The sequence below is a fragment of the Crocodylus siamensis genome, chromosome 4 (genome assembly GCF_052110815.1).
Source record: "Crocodylus siamensis isolate JL-2025a chromosome 4, ASM5211081v1, whole genome shotgun sequence".
NCBI lineage: Eukaryota > Metazoa > Chordata > Crocodylia > Crocodylidae > Crocodylus > Crocodylus siamensis.
The window spans coordinates 216,013,057-216,032,996 of NC_143398.1; the positions used below are offsets into that span (position 1 = coordinate 216,013,057).

Consider the following 19,940-nt stretch of genomic DNA (forward strand, 5'->3'; position numbering starts at 1 on the left):
TAGCCTAAAGGTATGCATCTACCCTACCTTCTAATTGACTCCAGACTAACATGGCTAACTACCTCCTCACCTTTCTTATGCTCATGGACACCAATAATTACAGTGGATTCTATGAGGCTACGATTTTACACTTAAAGCTCATCTTCACTGTAAGTTACAAACTTGAGCTAGCTTATCGCTTGTTCAACAAAAGTAATGAGATCTACCACACTTCAAAGCTACTCACGCCATACAAACTAATATGATTAACAGAACAGAGGGCATTTATACATGTGCTCCAGCAGTGGGGTGAGGGGGGGGGGCAGGTGTTTTAATTAGAGTGGTTCCAAAAGCCCCTCTAATTAAGTGCCTGGAGTGTCTTGTATATCAGCATCCCCATGCTGAAAAGTGGCAGCGGGGGTGCTTTAACAGCTCATATAATATTGGGGCTCCCTTTGCTCTAATCAAGTTGGGGAGTTCCCCCCCCCACTTCAAATTGATGATTGTAATACTGGCATATCTCTGTTTGGACTGGCCACAGCGTACCTGGATTTGAATTTCACCATGTACAGGTGTCAGCACTATTCAAACAGCAACATTAGTAAGCATGCACAGGGCATCTGGGCTAATAAGTACATGGTCTTTGGAGCAAAGCAAATTATGTGAACAATACAGACACTACATTTAGGCAATTGCTTAGCATTTTTCGTGGTGACCAAATTCAATGCCCACATGCAGGCAAGGTAAATTAATATGAAAATCAGATGTACAAATGCTGCATCTAGCTTTAATAAATCCTTTCCAGCCATCTATAAAATAAGACAGCTACACAGAGTGAAGGGGAGATATTCCTTTGTCGTCTTTATCATGATTCCAAATACAAAATACTTACCTGTAAAAACTCATCGAGTTCCACCTGTCCATTTTTGTTTAAATCCACTTCATTTAAAATATCGTGAAGTGTATTTTCATCAATTTGAATACTGACACTCTAAATAAAGAAGGAAAAAAAGGCAAATCAACTGGATTAATTAAACACTATTTCAGTCATCCTGGGCAATTTAGATAAGAATTCAAAAATCAGAAGGGAAATGTTACCTCTAAGACACGTTGGACATCCAGTATGGTAATAAATCCTTTATTTTCTTTATCAAACATGTGGAATCTCTTCTTATATCTGCAATATAGGTTTATTATGAAATGGAGCTGCACTCTAAAGAAAGGTAGAATTTTTTATCCCAGAAACAAGGGGGGAAGGGGATAAAAGGTCAACTTGTGCTCATTTACCTTTCAATATCTGAAGGTACAAGACTGATTTCAGAACTGTCCGTTAATTGCTCTGATTTTGCCTTATATCCCATTTCATAGTACAGAAACTTTTTCGCAGCTGCAAGTTCTTCCTACAACAAGAAAAAAGCTTCAGTTCTAAACAATAAATACTTCGTTACTACGCTGCTTAAATGAAAGGAGGCAATAAATTACAATTTCTTGTTCTTAGAGGAATTCAACAGTTGATTGGCAAAATCACTTAAAGGGGGATAAAATAATTAAGATTAGGTGATACTTGATGTTTTCACTGGATCTCTAGAACATTGGGCAAGTGTTGTCTGTCAGTTGATAATTATGCTGAGAGATATGGAATGAAACATTTTTAGGGTCATACGTGGGCTCACAACGAAGCAGCAAAACTACACATGCACATCAGGACCATGAATGACACTTAATTTACAGAGTTTATGTCTTACAGTTGTAAATGACCCATTATGATTCTGAATGATCAATCAGGTATATATCAAACAAAGCTGACACGCTATCCTCGTCTCACAGCAGAATGCAGAATGAAGCAGAATGTCTTGGCATTAAGTCTGAATTTCTCTGTTCAATTTTTAGGGTTGAGGGTCTGGGGTTTTTTTTGTTTTTGTTTTTTAACTAAACAACACTATGTCTCAAATATATAATTTAATATAGTTGCATACAGTTTTATTCTACAATTATATACTTCTGTAGCATCTTTAATAGCATGTTCACCAGTTTGCCATGAAAGAAAAGTCAGTTAACTGGCTTACTCAATACACTACAGATTATGTAAAAAGGCATGCAGAAATAGCAAAAATATGGTGGAGCCATCATTTAGCAAAGACATACTCAACTTTTAAGCACAAAGGGAAACCCTCTGAACTTTCTGTATCTATTCACAAGCTTCAAGTTAAACATGTACAAAAACCTTTGCTGGACTGGGATTTAATTTAGCCTTGAATGCAGTGACCTCATCCCCAGGACTGTAATTAAGGAATGATGTGCTAAGCAACAAAGTGCGCTAAGGACAGCCTGGGCACTCCCCATCTGGCCTGCCTGTTGAAAAGGTTGAGCACTACTGTACTAGACTATTATGAAAATAGACCATGTACATAGGAATGAAAATGACATCTCAAGATGCTCCATCCTTGGTTACAGAAATTGTATTTTATACAGAAGTATTTGAGAGATGAGCCATGATCATGCAACTACTGACTGCACGCAATACATATAAGGGCCAGAATTAAAATTGCCTATACAACCTCAACACTGGCATTTCCTCAGTTAGGACCCTTTTGTGTTGACACCTTAACATTCTCCTGATTTAATCTTTGAGCAGTTTTCTAGAAATCCTAACTTCTACTAATTCACTAGTTATCACAGAGGATCCTACAGAGGACTGACTGTACCTCCCAACCCCACTTTCCAAAATCCTAGATCTGCCCCTGAATTCTATCACTCCCTAGGAGGCCATCTAGCTGAGCAGAGTAAAGCAGGCTCTTTTCAGAATTTTCATACAACTTTTGACAAGCTAGGCAGCAACATGAATAAGCAACAAGAAGCTTTCCATTCTTTCTAGCAAACTCCCTGAGAGTATTTTCAAGTTCTGCCTATGCCAGAAATAAAAGAGTGACGATCAATACTGGACATTCTGCTTGGATACAGCTTTGACTACTGTTCTCCCTCCTTGTGGGAGAGCATTAAAAAAAAAACATACCACATTAAGAGTGAAATCGTGAAAAAGTGCTGGGAACTCGTATCTGACAATGGAGACGATAAAAACTAAGGATGTTTCATGCCTTGCAGGCCTAGACTCCAAGTCACCAGATTTCAATGACTGCCCGGGAGGATTCAGGAAAAAGAGACTAATAGGAGATTATTTTAGGGCAGCAATGGCATCAAGCTCATTTTCATCACCAATCTTGTGAGACAGGAGACACAGGGAAGTAAGGGAGACATCAAAGAACCATAAGCAACATGCCTCTTCTCAGCAAAGCCAACCCAGCTGTTACAAACTCCATTATGAAGAAAGTACTTCAGGGAACAGACTGAAACCACAAAACTTGCTTTCATTTCAACTTAAACAGCTGAGAAGCACAGGTCTTTTTAGACCAATCAAACCTTGTTTAATAGCTATTTTTATAGCTAAAAGCTATAACTACTGTAACTGTGGTATGCAGGCATATACCATTGGATTATTCTTTCAGGAAACAGATTTCATTTATAGTTTTCTCAGTCAACTAATTTAGACGTTTGCTTGTTAAGATGGAAACCAGTTAAGAAATATAAAATTCCAGCTGTAAGGTGCCCTTTGTACCTTTTTCCGTTGTTCACTCCAATTAAGTTCCTTCCCCATGATATCAACAATTCTTGGCAGGGCTTCATCAGCAGCCTGCACATTCAGGAAGGCCAGGCGAGTACGACGTGAGATCATATCGACTACCGTGCGGGCATACTCTTTTACACCATATATCACCTAGGATATTAAAATAAAGGTAAAAACTCAAAAAAGACAATGCAAGATTCTGCCTGGTTGGGCATGGAAAAATAAACTGAACTATTTGGGAGCAAAGTTAGAAAAATAGGACAAGCATCAGTATATGGCGGGGGAAGAAGAGAAGGTTTGCAAGAACACAGCACACAGTTACATAAAGGATCATAGCTTTTCACGTACCTCTGCTTCAATATATGGAAATTCAGACACGAGACGTTTTCCAACAATAGGCCACCTCATGCCAGTAACCTTGGCTATTTTGGCTACCTCAAAAGCCTTGTCACCATATGTAGAAGCAAGATGCTGAGCCACCTACAGAATTGAGAGCAAAAATTAGACATTTATATCCCAGGAGTTTCTGAAACACAGATGAATACATGTAAACTATCTTGTCAGTTCTCCCAGTGCATGTAACAAATAGTCCAAGGAGGCTATTAGATTTTGATTGTGTGGGTGGAAACTACTTGTGTTGTGAATGCTTAGACCAGCACTAACACTACTATGCATGTATCAATGTAACGGTGACTAATGACACTTCAGCTCTTTTCTGCTACTGTGATCACATTTGAAGAATAGATTTTGTTGGGCTTGAGATGCCCAAGACTGGTATTGTCACACATGTTTCAAAAGCAGAATTCATAGTTTCAAGTTTATAATGAATCTAGGATAAAGAATGTGCATTTTTTTAATGATCCAATAGCAAAGAAGGAAAAGGACTGGAACCTCGCTCACATACAATTATGGTAGGTTTTCCCTGATTAAATAATATAGTCTTATCTGATTTAAAATCCCCTACTACAGGTGATAGTGTGACTGGACTTTTATTTATAAAAGGTTATTTATAACTGTAATTAATTTACTGAATTGAAATAGAAATAGCTTACCTCACTTTCAAGTCCATAATCCTGGACCAGTCTAATGTAAAGAGTAGGACTCCAGTCTTTCGCCCCCTGTAATAAAAGTCCTACTGTCTTACTGGAGCCTGCCATGAGATTGTGAGCCTGGACAGCAGCGTCGATGGTATCCTGTGCCATGGAGCGATAGGTTGTCCATTTCCCACCTATAAGCAATGTATTTACTTTGTTAGGTTTCTGTTTTTATATGTCAATAAAAAATGTGGGTGGTTGCAGTTGCTAGACTTCGTCTTTGTACTGCTTCATTACTGGACTCTTGCTCCTGACTGGACTTGAATCAGCAATTCACTTATTCAGATAGAATACCACTTATTTTTAAATATGGCTTACCCCCTCAAATTCTTGTAATAATATTCATTTATTATTAATTAAATACAGAGAATCCTAAAAAAGCCACACGAGAAGCATTTGAAATGGTTTAACAGTACCTGCTATGGTTACAAGGCCACTGTCACTGACAGTAACAATGTGATTCCGCGATATTGACTGCGTGTCTTTAGAGTTGGGATCTGTGACCAGGGGACGAATGCCACTCCATGCTGCCAAGACATCTCCTCTTCTCACTGTTGTTGGGAACCAAACAACAGCCAAACAGAATTAGAACGTAATCCCTAAGGATTCCATTTCTGATTAAAGGCAATTATTTCATTTCCTTAAAGTTACTCTGGCACAAATATTTACATCTGTTCTCCCCAAATTCATATGCCAGACAGTCAAAAGACAGAAGCACATGCATCCTCAGTTTCATCACATCTAACTTAATTAAGCTTAATACTTCAACAACATAAAAAATTAGAAATATCTGACAAGGGGGTTGGGAGAGTTAGATCAGTCGGATATTGCACACGGGGAATCCAAGGAAGAAGACTGACAAGACCTACCTAAGGACAAAAGAGGGTTCCTGTTTCGGAATAAAGTTAGAACTCAGAGTCTTTCTGCTCCCTGTCAGGTGGTCAGACAAACAAGGACCAAAAACAAAGGAAATTATAATACCTGTGACAACCCAAGGCGTACATATTATTGCACACATACTTTTTTATTTATTTATTTATTTATTTTTTTAAACTGCTCATTCTTCTAGACCACCCTCTAACAGCAACATGAGGCATTTGTCTGTATGGTATGGTTTACAACGATGCATTCTTAGCAGTCTGGAAGAAAGCCAAATCAGGAGCTAGTTTAGATGATAGTCTAAATGTTAATGCATCAAAACTACCATAGTGTTAACAGCTGAATAAAAAAATAAGAGCTAGAATGAAAAATACTTCTGATCGTCTATATAATTTTTTTATGACCCTCCTGTTGGTAGGGTGCAGGAATCTGTCACAGAAAATCAGAGGGAAGATAGGACTGATTTCCCTGCCACTGTTAAGCCTACCATTTCAAGAAGAGAATCCAGTATCTCACACTTCTCCCGTCAGAACAACTATCCTGATATGGGGTTTCAAGGAAAATAAAAGACTCATAGAATCACAGAAAAAGAAGAGTTACCCTGTATCCTTCACCTGGTAAAGCAGTACAGTATGCACTGGCTGAAGGACATGCCTCTTGTCAAAATATATGTGTGATAGTTCGGAAAGGAGAATTCCCAGTACTGGAAGCCTCTTGCCAATTGAAAGAGTGGGGGGGGAAGGGAAGGGGGGGAGCAAAAAGAGCAGAAAGAACTGGTCAGTTTTATTGGTAAAAGAGGTCAAAAAGATTATTTCATTTTAAATGGTAAGATTCCACCCCCTTCTCCTCCCCCTTCCCCCCACCCCACCACTTTATTTGAAGCCACTTGCGGTTTCCTTTGGACCATTCTAATCAGTCAGACAGGGGTTACTGCAGTTGTCACTAAGGCATTTCATTCTTCACTTTTAAAGAAGACATGCATATAGGAAATAGTACAGTTACTCCTTTCTTTTCATGAGGAAAGCATTTTATTATTGGTGCATAATGGCTACTCTAACAAAACACTGTAGGCTTTTCTGAACCCATCATGAACTCTTTCTGGATCGACAGCTAAACAAAATTATAGTGAAAACATAAAGATTTGTTTTCATAAAAGGTGAAACATATACCCAGGTAAATGAAATATCATTTTCTCCATCTCCATCTTAGAGATGACAGGTATCCAGCATACACCAAATATAAAAACAGAAGAAACTAACGTGATACATGTTGTCTAATTGCTCTTCTGAGAGCATCACCACCACTCACTGTTCAAAAAGCTTCTTGAATTAAATGCTTTACATGTCTTTAAATTTAGTTTCCAGTGGAGACCCCCACTCTTCAACTGCTTCCCTTTTTACTGATTTATTATCCTTTGAGGTATCCAAACATTAATATTTTATATGTAAAAGAAGAATCTATTGGGCTTTCTCTTATTCCACTCCCTTTTTCCTCCACCTCTCTTCTTTTGTTTAATCTAGGGGTGTCCGCACTAGCTAGATGAGTGGTGCAGGGCCAGATCCCTTGGCATACTGAATCTGACAGGTGCTCCAGCTAGTATGGGACCCAGGCTGCATGTGGCACAAATCCCAGAAGGGGAATCATGTGTGGCGCACTCTGGCCAGAGCAGCAGCAGTGCTGCATGTTGTGGCCACCTGGCCCAGACTGTGCCAAGCACAGCACCTGCTTTGGGATGTACATCACACACAGAAGCCTCTCCAGTGCAGGTCACAGCAGGCACATCTACATGTGAATTAGCGTGTCTTTTCTAATCCACATCAAATGCAGTACCTCCAATGTGAGATACTAAATTAATGTGCGTTAGACTGTGCTAATGCGCAGTAGCAACTGTGCTAATGCGAAGTAGCACATTTGCACACTTTAGTGACGCTCAGTGCTCAGTAGACTATTTACAACACATCAGCGTAACATCATGGTTTTTACATGATGCTTTAATGCATAGTAAAATAGTTGCCTGCACACTAAAGCACACATGCAGATGTGCCTGGTCTGGCTGAAACAGGTGCAATGGACAAAACAGGTGCTGCCAGATCCAGTATGAAGGAGGAAAGGAAGAGAGGGTCTGTGTGCAAGATCTACCTCCCAGATGGACCCTACTTCACAGATGTGCATGGTGCCCAATGTGGGTATGATCAGCCCCACAGCAGCACTGGGGGCTGGACAGTAAGGCTCCATGGGCCAGACTGAGCTCACAGTTCATATGTTTGGCACCTCTGGCTTAATTCCTTGATGTGCTATGTTTAACTTCAGGGCTGTCCCTAATCGTCATAAAATTAATGGGAGTTTAGGCACTGATTTCACTGAAAAGGGGAGCAGGTCCTTAGACCAGGAATGCTTAATCCCTGGTCCACAGGTCAGATCCAGCCTACAGTGCCATGTCATCAAGCCAACGAGGCTCCCCACAGGTTTGGCAATTTGGTGGTACGGGAGTGGCGCCACTCCCTGGCAAGCTAGATAAGACACTCATCCCAGTGTGCAGGTCTGGGCTGGGGCCACACAGGGCCCCAGGGCTCAATCCTGTTGTTGTGAGGTAGGGAGAAGGCAATGCTAGGCTCCCAGGATCCAATCCTAATGTGCAGGGGTGGTGAGAAGAGGTCATGCCAGGCCCCAGGGCCCAGTACTGGCGACAGAGGTAGGGGAAGAGAGGAGGTGCTACCAGGCTCCCAGAACCTAAACCCAGGGTGCTGGGGCAGGAAAGGCAGGTGCCAGGTCCCAGTACAATACAATTTTATTGCAGAATAACTTGCCTGAACATCTGGCATATTCCAAAAAAAAGTTGAAAAACATTTACTTATAACCCACAACAAATACAATGTCTTACATTGGCCTTAAAGACATTAACCATTTTGCTTCAGCAATGTAACACTTTTTTCTCATAGACCCTATGAAGGTGGGATCCTCACAAATACTTACAGTAGACAATGTACAATTAAATAAATAGGTATGCTTTGACCACTATAGAACCGACACAAGTTTTACATTTTCTAGCATTCAGCAAAAACTATTTTTTTTGCACTGAGGACAATTTACTAATTATTGTAATTAAAGTGTTCCTTGTCCTGTATACTACAGGAGCTTTATCATTTTTTTAGAATATGTAAATACCAAAGTGTTTTAAGACTGGCAAGCAACTCAAGCAATATAAAACAAAATTTAGCAGATTTTACAAACAGGATTAACAAATAACATAGTGGTTTAAACCACAACAGCGTTCTTATTCAAGACACAAGTAGATTATTTCACTTTTTAAATAAAAAATGAAAGCAGCAGTGGTATTGATCAACTTAATTTTGTAGCTTATTAAATTTACAATGGAAAAACTGAAAATGTACTTTATACTGAAGCATTTGGGTACAACTTTAGATACAGGTATCTTATAAAACTGATCAATGGAAAAAAAAATTGATAATATTGAATAAAAATGTCCCAAAAGAGCTAGAAAAGATTTCAGAAATTGCTGTTACTCTACTAGAATGTTTAACCTGCCAAAATGAAGTGCTAATCACAGAATAAGATACCATATTACGTTTATAAACTAATGAAACTAGAAAAAGCAGCATGCGTGACACTATAATTAAACAGCTGGAACACATCCAAGCCTGTGTAAGTTGATAACCCTGGCACTGTTTCTGGCAGCAAAAAGGCAAGTCTGCAGTGAGTTGATATGGCCAGCACAGTTGTTAATTCAATAACAGGCAATCTATAAACACTGCTAATTGCATACGTGAAAAACAGCGTGCACCTAGGCAAGTTTCCTTCAGAAGCATTAAACACTGCAGAAAACTACTTGTGTAAAACATCTTGCAAAAAATCCTGTCTTATTCATAGCTTAGCTGAACCAACTACTGTCCTGGCATGCCACATCATTTTGATTAACTTCTTCATAAGAGACTTAAATGGTACATTTTTCTAAAGATCATTTTTCTTAAGTAGATACAAAAACAGAACTATCAATTATCCATTTCAGGGAAGAACAAACAAGTAATCTAGAATTCTCAACCTCTGGCTAGCAGGCCTCCTAAATCTAATTACCAGACACTGCTACATTCCCAACAGATATTCTGATTTATTTTAATGTTTCTGCTATGAGAGGAACCCAAAACTGCAAACCCTTTCACAAAAGCATTTTAAAACAACCATGAAAGGTGTTGGGTAGCACAAAGGTAGTAAGAAGCTACTAAATAGTGATCACCATGTTTTATAATTTTCTAAATAGTTTTTTCTACCATTTCCTTTTAATCCTTCCCTCTCTTGAATTGAAAACTGATCATGTTGGATACCATTCAATCTTTAAGAAAGTCTGGAACTTAAAAGTATTAGTATTAAGTGACTAAAAGTGGACATACCACTAAGACTTGGAAAAAGTCCAAGGAAAAAAGTGACTAAAAGTTTGATGAACTCATGTTTTGATGCTACACGTACCCTTGAACAGTTTCATTTCTTCAAACACATTCCTCTTGAAACAGACATTATCATGCCCTTTCCCTCCACTCCTATAGAAGCAGATGAAGGTGGGCAAGGATGAATACTATTTTGGTTGAAAAGGAGAACTCAGACTGGTTGTTTAGAGATCAGCTGATTTTACCTAGACTAGTCTAGGGCATGTATACATGTCTGGGAAAGCAGCATTTTTTATAAGCATGAAAGGTAAAGCAAGATGAATATCCCATGTACATCAGAAACAGTTATCCGATTGTTTCGCAAAACAGCATTCTTTCTTTCAAAACACCCCAGATGCATCAGCTTGCTTCCAGTGAAAAACAGAGCTAAAAAAATTACCTTCAACATCACAACTCAGGTAGTTGCGCACTTCATTCAAAATAAAGTTGATATCTTCTTCTTTAGGTATTGGGTGAGGAGTGATATCAGTTGGAGTATCTGTTGTCCCAGCAACAGTCATCTTTTCCCATGGTAGGAAGAAAATCACTCGGCCATCACTGGTGGCTGGGTCAAGCAGCCCCATGTTGTCAGGGCTGAAACAAAACAGAAATAAGGTTAAATATTTTCTTTAAATCTTCACATCAAATTTAAAAAGTCTAGTTTACTAATTATAAAAATCACTCTGTATTGGAATTAATTTATTAACCAGACTCCCATATTATACTTATAAGCCAAGATTTAACCCCCCAAAAAAAAAACAACTAGGGATTTTGCCTCCCTTGTATGTTCGAAGTAGAGTCATATGAAAGAAGCTTGTTTCGGATAAAGTTCTGTGAACCACATTTTAAAAACTGAAGCTGCAGGCACTTCTCAAGTGGGATCCTAAGACTATTGGTCACAGTTCAGAACTTTGGTCATGTAATTTAATTCTAACGTCTATCAATTTAAAAACAAAAACAAACCATCAATGTTTTTGAGAGAAAAAGTATGAACTGAATAATAAGGTTAAAGTTTTCTTAAGCAAAGACTGGAATAGGATCGATATTATGTAACATTAAAAACAAGGTAGTAGCCTGGAAGGAGAAGAACCATAAAACACAACTTGAAATTCACTCCCAGTTATAACCTACATAAATGAGATCAACTATGTCTGCAATTACATTTAATAAGTGAGTGAATGCAGCTTCTTTACAGTGACAGGAGGTGCCAGATCCTGAAGAATATTACTGTATTTACTTGATTTCCAAGATAATGTTTTCCCCTTTAACATGGGGGGAAAAGCCCCATATCTTGGAATCAAGTATGATGCAGCGGGGGAGCAGGTAGCTGCTGCGGCTGTGCCTATAACCTCAACCCCAAGTCAGGGCTGGAGTCAAAGCTGTCCTGGCCCCAACCCAGGGCTGGGGTTAAAAGTCACAGTTGCTGCCTACCCCCGCTCCCACATCTGCACCCCCTATCTCTCCCTCCCTTCTGGCCTGCCCTGTTCCCCTTTCCCTTCATTTTCCTTCCTTCCCTTATCCTTGCTCTGGCACTGGCAGGCTCTGCCCATTCTCCATCCTGGGGCATGAAGCATGGCCCTATTCTAGCCGCACAGCAACAGTGCTGGCTCTGCACTGCTGCTATGGGACTGAGCTGGGGCTGTGCTCCAGGCTGCAGCAAGGCTGGAGCTTGCCAACACTGAAAAAAGACCAAGTGGCAGGGGGTGGGTGGGAGGAAACAGTATGTCATTCGCTGGACTCCGCTACCCCAGCCGAGCAGGAACCAGAACGTGCCTTCTTTACTCTTTCACAATACAGTGTGCTGCAGGCAGAATGACTCTGAGCAGTCTGGGTTAGCCCAGAGCTGTCTTGTGCACTGCTGCCATTTTGTCGCCAGGCAGACTGCAGAAACTTGCAGAGCATGAGGAGATGTGCGCACAGGGGCCTCCTGGCTGCACAGTTCTCTGCTCTTCAGGGGCCCAGCATGTGAATATCTGTTCAGACATCTCCAGGTAAGTTTTTCTAGCAGGAAAACAGACCTAGGAAAATTCTCCCAGATTATTTGAACATCTGTATGCAGCCTATGCCTAAACTTGTAGGAATAATTTTTCCTTATTAATATTTTTAATTCATTTACATAATTAGCAGCATAAAAAAACCTCAGATATGTGAAAATGTGCAAGAGGTCTGCATATGAGGAATTGTGATCCACATGACTAACCAATATCAAAAGCTATTCATTAAAAACAAAACCAAATCAAACTAAACCAAACCAAACCAAACCACCAGTCATTTTTAAAGCACATAAATGAATCTAAGAGTTGAATCAGTATAAGCAAAGCTGCAGAACATTCTACAATAATAATCATTAAAGCACCACCTCTATTTATAATATTTTTACTATAAAAGCGGCATCAGCAACGAGCATTAGTTCATACTATTTGCCTATCTGCCCTAGCTATTTCAGCTGTCAAATCAGTAAGGAAATTATCCTATTTCTCTTGATCTTTTTTATTCAATAGCCTGTTTCCATAGGTAGCATCCAATGTTACAGCCACAATGATAAGATGCATGAACTGGCTAGAGTAAGAAATCATTAATAGGAATTTATCTGCTAAACTTCATCACTTGGGATCAGATGCGTCTACCAGCCCCTACTTGCATATTCCACATACAAGTTTATGTACTCTATAAAACTGGGCCCAATGGAGCTATCCAGCTTTGTTCATGCTGAGTGCTACCACCTGTGAGTGTACACGTGAATGACAACACAAAGCCTTTAAATAAGAAGTCAGAATTTGCAGCAGCAGCTGCATGTACTGGACCAAGTCCAGAGTAAGCTCCATAGAGGTAAATGTCTTTTTTCTTATCATATACACATAATAGTATACTTTTCAGCTGAAACACTAACTTGCATGACAGGCCAATAGCTGTAATTTCACCTAGGCCTGTTATTTTAAATATATTATCTTAAAAGAATGCGCAGGGGGAAAAGGGCTGCGGGTAGAGAAAGTAAGTCACAAATGGGAATCTTCCAGGGCATCAACACTTAATTGCAAGCACTTGTAGGAATGCTATGAAAAATAGCACCAGATAGGGAAAAAACAGCCTGGGCTATTTATTTAGTTGCTGGACTGCCCTCTAAACAGAGAACACAGAATTAACAGAATAAAGGCAAAACTGTGTTGTAACTGTATGCCTGAAAGATATAACAAAGATAAGGTAAATTTTTACAATTTTTTTTTTTAAATGGGCATCTTTATAGGATTTGCCCAATATTAGCAGCAATCATCTTCAATCCATGCAGGGAAATTCCATTACAGTGTACTGGAGTTATGTCAGCATGAACTTGGAATACATAAAAGTATACTAAAGACCTGCATTTGTCCACTGTTCTTTTCACAGCAAAATTCAATGACTTCTTCAGACTGGAAATCTCAATCTGAGGAAGTTCAACTCTCAAATAGCTTCCTTAATTTTTTAGAGGTTTATAGCTGCTTGTCCTGGGGGGAACTGACAGTGTTTTATTTCTGTGTGTAACCTAAAACCAATTGTGAAAAACAGTGAAAAAAGGAAGGGGCACTGGGACCTCCTAGAAATACCAATGGATAAATTTGAAGGATCTAGCATTGAACTGGTTGAAAAACAGGAAGAAAAGCCATCACAGAAATAGGTGAAGAACAGGTTAGACAAGAGAGGAGTGGTATGAGCAGAGGAAAGAGCTGATCTTGGAACTGTCCCTCTAAGAAGGATAGTCTTCCAGTGAGGGCACTAGCAACAACTAACAATCTGCATCCGAGAAACAGAACTGGGTTTAACTCCCAATTGGACACATACTGCCTATGAGATCTTGGACAAGTAATTTCCTCTCCTTGTAGTTCAGGTCCCCATATATAAACTAAAGACAAGAGATATTATTTTGACCTTTTTTGTTTTGGTTATAAGCTTTTCCTAATCTCTGTATAACACCTAGCATAATAACCCACTCATCTTAATGCAGCCTGTGTGTACTCCAAGGGTTCCTAAAACAAGTTAAAGGTAGGAGTTTAGAGAGAATTACTGAAACTCCCAGAAGATGCAAATACCTAGATATTTTGAGCTCTTTTTAAAAAGGGGAGGGGAGCCAGGTGTCCAAGAAAAGTGGTTGCTCCTTAAAGAGACAATCCTCCAAGCCCAAAGGGAGGTAATCCCAACACAGATCACAGGGGGCAGGAGGGCGCAAAAGCCCCCATGGCTCACCAAAAGCATCTGGGAATGTCTCCTAGCTAAAAGGGAGGCGCACCCCCAATGGAAGGGAGGGGCCACCACCAGGGAGGATTATACTGCAGTTGCTCAGGGATGCAGGGGGTCAGTCAGGAAGGCCGAGGCAGAGATGGAACTAGGACTAGCTTCCCACATCAAGGACAAGAAGTTCTTTTTTAAATGCATAGGGGGCAAAAAGAAGGTTCTGGTAATGTGGGGCCCCTGCAGGACAAGCTAGGAAATTTGGTCATCACATCAGATGACAAAGCTAACATATCTAACGATTTCTTTGCCTCCATTTTCCTGAGCAGGGACCGGAACAGCCACCCCCCACCTCTGGGCCCCGCTTAGACCCCAGGGGAGGCGCACCTAGGCCAAGGGTTTGTGAGGATCTAGTTAGGGAACTTCTGGAAGGAATGGATGTATTCAAATCAGCTGGTCCGGATAATCTCCACCCCAGAGTACTGAGGGAATTAGCTGAGGTCATTGCGGGACCCCTGGCATGGCTGGACTGGAAGAGGGCCAATGTGGTTCCCATCTTCAAAAAGGGGAGGAAGGAAGACCCGGGATACTATAAACCAGTTAGTCTTACCTCAATCCTGGGTAAGCTTTTTGAGAGAATTATTCTGGCACATGTCCATGGGGGGTAAGCAGGGGAGATTATGCTTAGAGGCAACCAACACGGGTTCATTAGAGGCAGGTCCTGTCAGACCAACCTGGTGGCCTTCTACAACCAGATCACCAAATCCTTAGATGCAGGAGTAGCAGCAGACATAGTCTTCCTGGACTTTCGGAAGGCCTTTGACACTGTCTCTCACCCTGTTCTCATTAAGAAACTGTGGGACTATGGTGTTGACACCCACATAGTCAAATGAGCCGCCAACTGGCTGGAGGGCCGCACCCAGAGGGTGGTGGTGGATGGGTCATTTTCGACCTGGAGGGATGTGGGTAGTGGGGTCCCCCAGGGCTCAGTCCTTGGGACTGCACTGTTCAACATCTTCATCAGTGACTTGGACGAGGGGGTAAATAGCACCCTGTTCAAATTTGCTGATGACACGAAGATGTGGGGGGATGTGGGCACGCTAGAAGGGAGGAATAGGCTCCAGACCTAGACAGGTTACAAGGGTGAGCGGATGAGAATAGGATGGGATTCAAAACCGACAAGTGCAAGGTGTTGCACCTGGGGAGGAACAATCAGCACCATACCTACAGGCTGGGGAACTCCCTTCTCGTCAGTACAGAGGCAGAAAAGGATCTTGGAGTCGTCATTGACTCCAAGATGAACATGGGCCGGCAGTGTGGGGATACAGTCAGGAAGGCCAACCGCACCTTGTCATGCATCCACAGATGCATCTCGAGCAGGTCCAAGGAGGTGATCCTCCCCGCCTATGCGGCACTGGTCAGGCCGCAGTTGGAGTACTGCGTTCAGTTCTGGTCACCATACTTCAAGAGGGATGTGGAGAGGGTACAGAGGAGGGCCACTCGCATGAGCGGGGGCAGTAGGGCAGGCCCTACGAGGAGAGGCTACGGGACCTGAACCTGTTCAGCCTCCACAAGAGAAGACTGCGGGGGATCTAGTAGCCTGTTACAAACTAGTCAGGGGGGGATCAGCAGGCACTGGGGGAGTCCCAGCACTACCAGGAGTGACCAAGAATAACGGTCACAAGCTGGCAGAGGGTAGATTTAGGCTAGATATCAGGAGGTGCTACTTCACAGTTAGGGCGGCGAGGGTCTGGAACCAACTTCCAAGAGAAGTGGTGCTGGCTCCTACCCTGGGGGTCTTTAAGAGGAGGGTAGATGTACACCTTGCTGGGGTTGTTTGACCCCAGTCCTCTTTCCTGCCATGGCAGGGGATCGGACTTGATTTGCTCAGGTCCCTACCGACCCTAGAAACTATGGAAAAAAAAAATCACAGCTCTCATTAATGAGGGAAAAATAGCTATCATCAGAACATATTCTTTAAATATATTTGGAAAATGAACAAAAACAAGTCTGTAGGACCTTTAAGTGAAGTGGCAAAGTAAAGGAATTATTCTGAGAGAAAAAAAAATCTTCCTTGCTAGTGAAAATACCATTATGGGGAATGAGTTTTGCAGAACTCAAAAAGGGCAATTGGAAAGAACCACCATTTCACAGAATTGTTGATCAGCCACTTCCACAAGATAAAGGTAGACATGGAATTGGTTAGACACAACTTACCTCAAGAACAAACATAAAATAGACAAAATTTGATCTTTTTTTTTTTTTAAGACATTAAAATGGTTTATAAGAAACATTAGTTTTCAATACTGAGGAAGAGGGAGTCTAGAAGGAAGCTGAAATATTTAACTTTGAAATACTGCATGTATATACTAGAATGTTCCAGAGATGATATTTATAGACAGCTTAAGGATACACTTGGAGAAGTACCATTTAATAGGCACAAGTCAACATAGATTTGTGAAGGGTAAATCACATCAGGGAAATGATTACTTTTCAAAATGAAAAAAGCTATTGATTTAGAGAGAGAAGAACCTAGAGATTTAATACACATTAACAGAATATTCACAAAATTCATCTTCTAAAACTTGGGGGAAAAAACTTATTTTCTTAATGTGATTTAGGTAATAAATTATTCATATTAGGAAGAAGAAAGCAAGCAGACTGTTTAAGTTAAAATAGTTGTATGATTTCTGGAACCTGCTAGGACTGAATCTATAGAAGTTTGTAGTCGCACCATTATATTTGCAGATGATAGTAAAACTGAGGGAGGGAAACACTCAGCAGGATGCAGAGAATCCTCTTTGAATCTTTCCACTCTTCACCCTGAGCCTATTCATCTATCTGTCCTGTGTCTCACTGCTTCACATCTAACATACTTTGTCATTTATGTAGGCCTTGACTACTCCCATTGGTCTGTCTCTCCCACTATATGTCAATGCTGTCCACTATACATGGAACATTCTTCTTAAATACATTCTTAATACTGACCTCCACCAACTTTAAAACATATAAGAGCAAGTTTCACAAAAAATACCTACCCAGCTAATGGCTAGCCAGAAAGGCAGCTGGAAGCAGTTTCTATTTAGTATTTAAAACACTAACTATATTTTATCCTCTCCCAGACATTTCTTCCATATGTTTCTTGTCATCTTGATAGGAGGGACTGAAACTTCTTTTGTGAATGGACAATGTTTAAAAGCAAGTTGTAGGTGCCATTTCAACTGGTCAGGAATTTTCAGATCAAAAACATTTCCACTGCAAGAAGTGTTTATTCATCAAAAACAAAGTTTCTTGCAGGAATGGTGCAATTTTGATGACACTCATTGGGCTAGGTTTCTTGCACATAAGATGGAACTTCTGGTGAAACGCAGAGACACGTCATCTCACAGAGGACTCATTAACTGGGTGTTTGGACACTCTCCTAAAATGTTTGAGACTAAAGTTCAAGTTCTCAGTTTGAATTGGGAGCAAAAAGAAAAGACCTGAAACTGGGTCTTTTGACACTGTTTCCCACCACATTCTCTCAGAAAAACTAGTGACTGTGGCACTGATGCCCACACAGTCAGATGGGTGGCAAAATGGCTGGATGGTCACACCCAGACAGTGGCAGTAGACAGGTCATTTTCAACCTCAAGATATATGGGCAGTGGAGTCCCCCAGGGCTCGGTCCTGGGGCCTATACTGTTCAACATCTTAATCAGTGATCTAGAGGTGGGTGTAGAAAGCACGCTGTCCTAATCCACTGACAACACCAGGTTGTGGGGCAAGGTGGGCATGCTGGAAGGGAGGGATGGAATCCAGCTAGATCTAGACAAATTACAGAGGTGGGCAGATGAGAATAGGATGGAATTCAACACAGACAAGTGCAAGGCGCTGCATCTAGGGAGAAGGAACCAGCACCATACCTACAGGCTGGGGAACACCCTTCTTGTCAACAGAGTGGCAGAAAGGGATCTTGGAGACATTGTTGACTCCAGGATGAACATGAGCTGCCAATGCAAGGAAGTGGTCAGTAAGGCTAACCGCACCTTGTTGTGCATCTACAGATGCATCACAAGCAGGTCTAGGGAGGTGATCCTTGCCCTCTATGTGGCATTGGTCACGCCACAGTTGGAGTACTGCGTCGTTCTGGGCGCTGTACTTCAAAAGGGATGTGGCTAGCATTGAGAGGGTCCAGAGGAGGGCCACTCACATGGTCAAGGGGCAGCGGGGGCAGGCCCTACAAAGAGAGGCTAAAGGGCGTGAATCTATTCAGCCTCCACAAGACAAGGCTGAGAGGGGACCTGGTGGCCGTTTACAAACTCACCAGGGGGGACCAGCGGGAATTGGGGGAGGCTCTGTTCCCCTGGGCACCATCCAGGGTTACTAGGAATAACAGCCACAAATGGTTAGAGAGAAGGTTCAGGCTGGACATCAGGAGACATTATTTTACAGCTAGGGCTGCCAGGCTGTGGAACGGGCTCCCAAGTGAGGTAGTGGTTTCTCGTATCTTGGGGGTCTTCAAGAGGAGGCTGGGCAGATATTTGGCTGGGGTGTTATGACCCCACACTCGTTCCTGCCTGGGGCAGGGGGTCAGACCTGATGATCTGTTTAGGTTCCTTCCGACCCTAAGCAGCATGAAACTATATCTCAGTGGGCAATTGGTTAGTATGTGTAGGTGTCTCACTCTCTCATGTTGCATCTATTCTAACTGAATGTTCACTGGAACAGTGACTTGATGCTGGGTCTCCCACATTTTAGATAAGAGCACCATCAGTACAACTGGGAAAGGGGGTCCACTGAGGCAGCAGCCCAGCAACCCTGGGGTTTGCTTCTTGGTTGGGATGGGGGAGGGGCAAAATGAGCTGTCACTGCAGCTGACTATGCTACTGTCTCTGTAGCTGGAGCTGGCCTGTGTGCCACTGCTGCTCAGGGCACAGAGTTGCTCTGTTGCTTTGCTTTGAGCAGGAGTGGGAGAACTAGATGACCTCCTGAGGCCCCTTCCACCCCTAATTTTCTATGATTCTACACTTCTGGAGAGCCCTGGTCCCTGGGTTACTGACTATTGAGGCTGGAATTCTGTCTGTGTTTTTTTTTTTCCATGAAAACCTTTGATGAAGAATGGAAAAAAGAATGAAGATTAAAGTGTTCACAGGGTAGAAAAACTTTTCCACCTGGATTTAGATGTGAATATAACATAAACAACATAATAGATGACAGCAACCACGTGTATGGGATAATCTTGACAGACGGACAAAATGAGAAGCAAGAGAAACTTGAACTTTACACTAAAATCTAAAGAAGAATACTTAATTTGGGCATTATTTGTAAGTAAAATTTAAACAAACAGCACTAGTTTACTACAGATTAAAATGGGTATGGGTTTGTCAATAGAATAAATAATTTCAATATCAGATCTATACTGTACCTGACAAAAAAGAAAAGATAATGTCCTGAATACACAAGTGCATATAAATCTAAAAATATCTTGCAATCTTTTGCAATCTCTTTACAAAGTAATTATTGGACCATATTTAGATTGTATGTCTGATTTTAAAGAATTTAAAGAATGGTTTATTACATTGAGCGAGCATAAATGGAATAAAATGGCTTATATATGAGAAGCATTAATGAAACCTGGGGTCTTGAGAGAAGATCACGACAATATTCTTAACTGAAAAATTTAAGGCTAGCTAAGGTTTATAAAAGAATACAAAGCAATTTATTTGAGGTTGTTGGACAGAA

The 19,940-nt window shown here is 41.2% G+C and overlaps 1 protein-coding gene across 6 annotated transcripts in view; it reads right to left on the reverse strand.

Moving 5' to 3' along the window:
• The window catches only part of GPD2 (glycerol-3-phosphate dehydrogenase 2), a 288,808-nt gene that overhangs the window by 167,771 nt on the left and 101,097 nt on the right, over positions 1–19,940 (reverse strand). For all 6 annotated transcript variants that reach the window (XR_016442086.1, XR_016442088.1, XR_016442087.1 and 3 more), the window contains 8 exons: positions 10,414–10,607; positions 5,112–5,246; positions 4,654–4,829; positions 3,950–4,081; positions 3,593–3,751; positions 1,267–1,379; positions 1,078–1,156; positions 872–970 (listed from right to left, as the gene is read on the reverse strand). Coding sequence is in view for 3 of the 6 variants with exons in the window: in XM_090045692.1 (XP_089901818.1) it covers positions 872–970; positions 1,078–1,156; positions 1,267–1,379; positions 3,593–3,751; positions 3,950–4,081; positions 4,654–4,829; positions 5,112–5,246; positions 10,414–10,607 (1,087 nt within the window). In the remaining 3 variants the exon portion in view is untranslated. The remainder of the gene's footprint in view (positions 1–871; positions 971–1,077; positions 1,157–1,266; positions 1,380–3,592; positions 3,752–3,949; positions 4,082–4,653; positions 4,830–5,111; positions 5,247–10,413; positions 10,608–19,940) is intronic.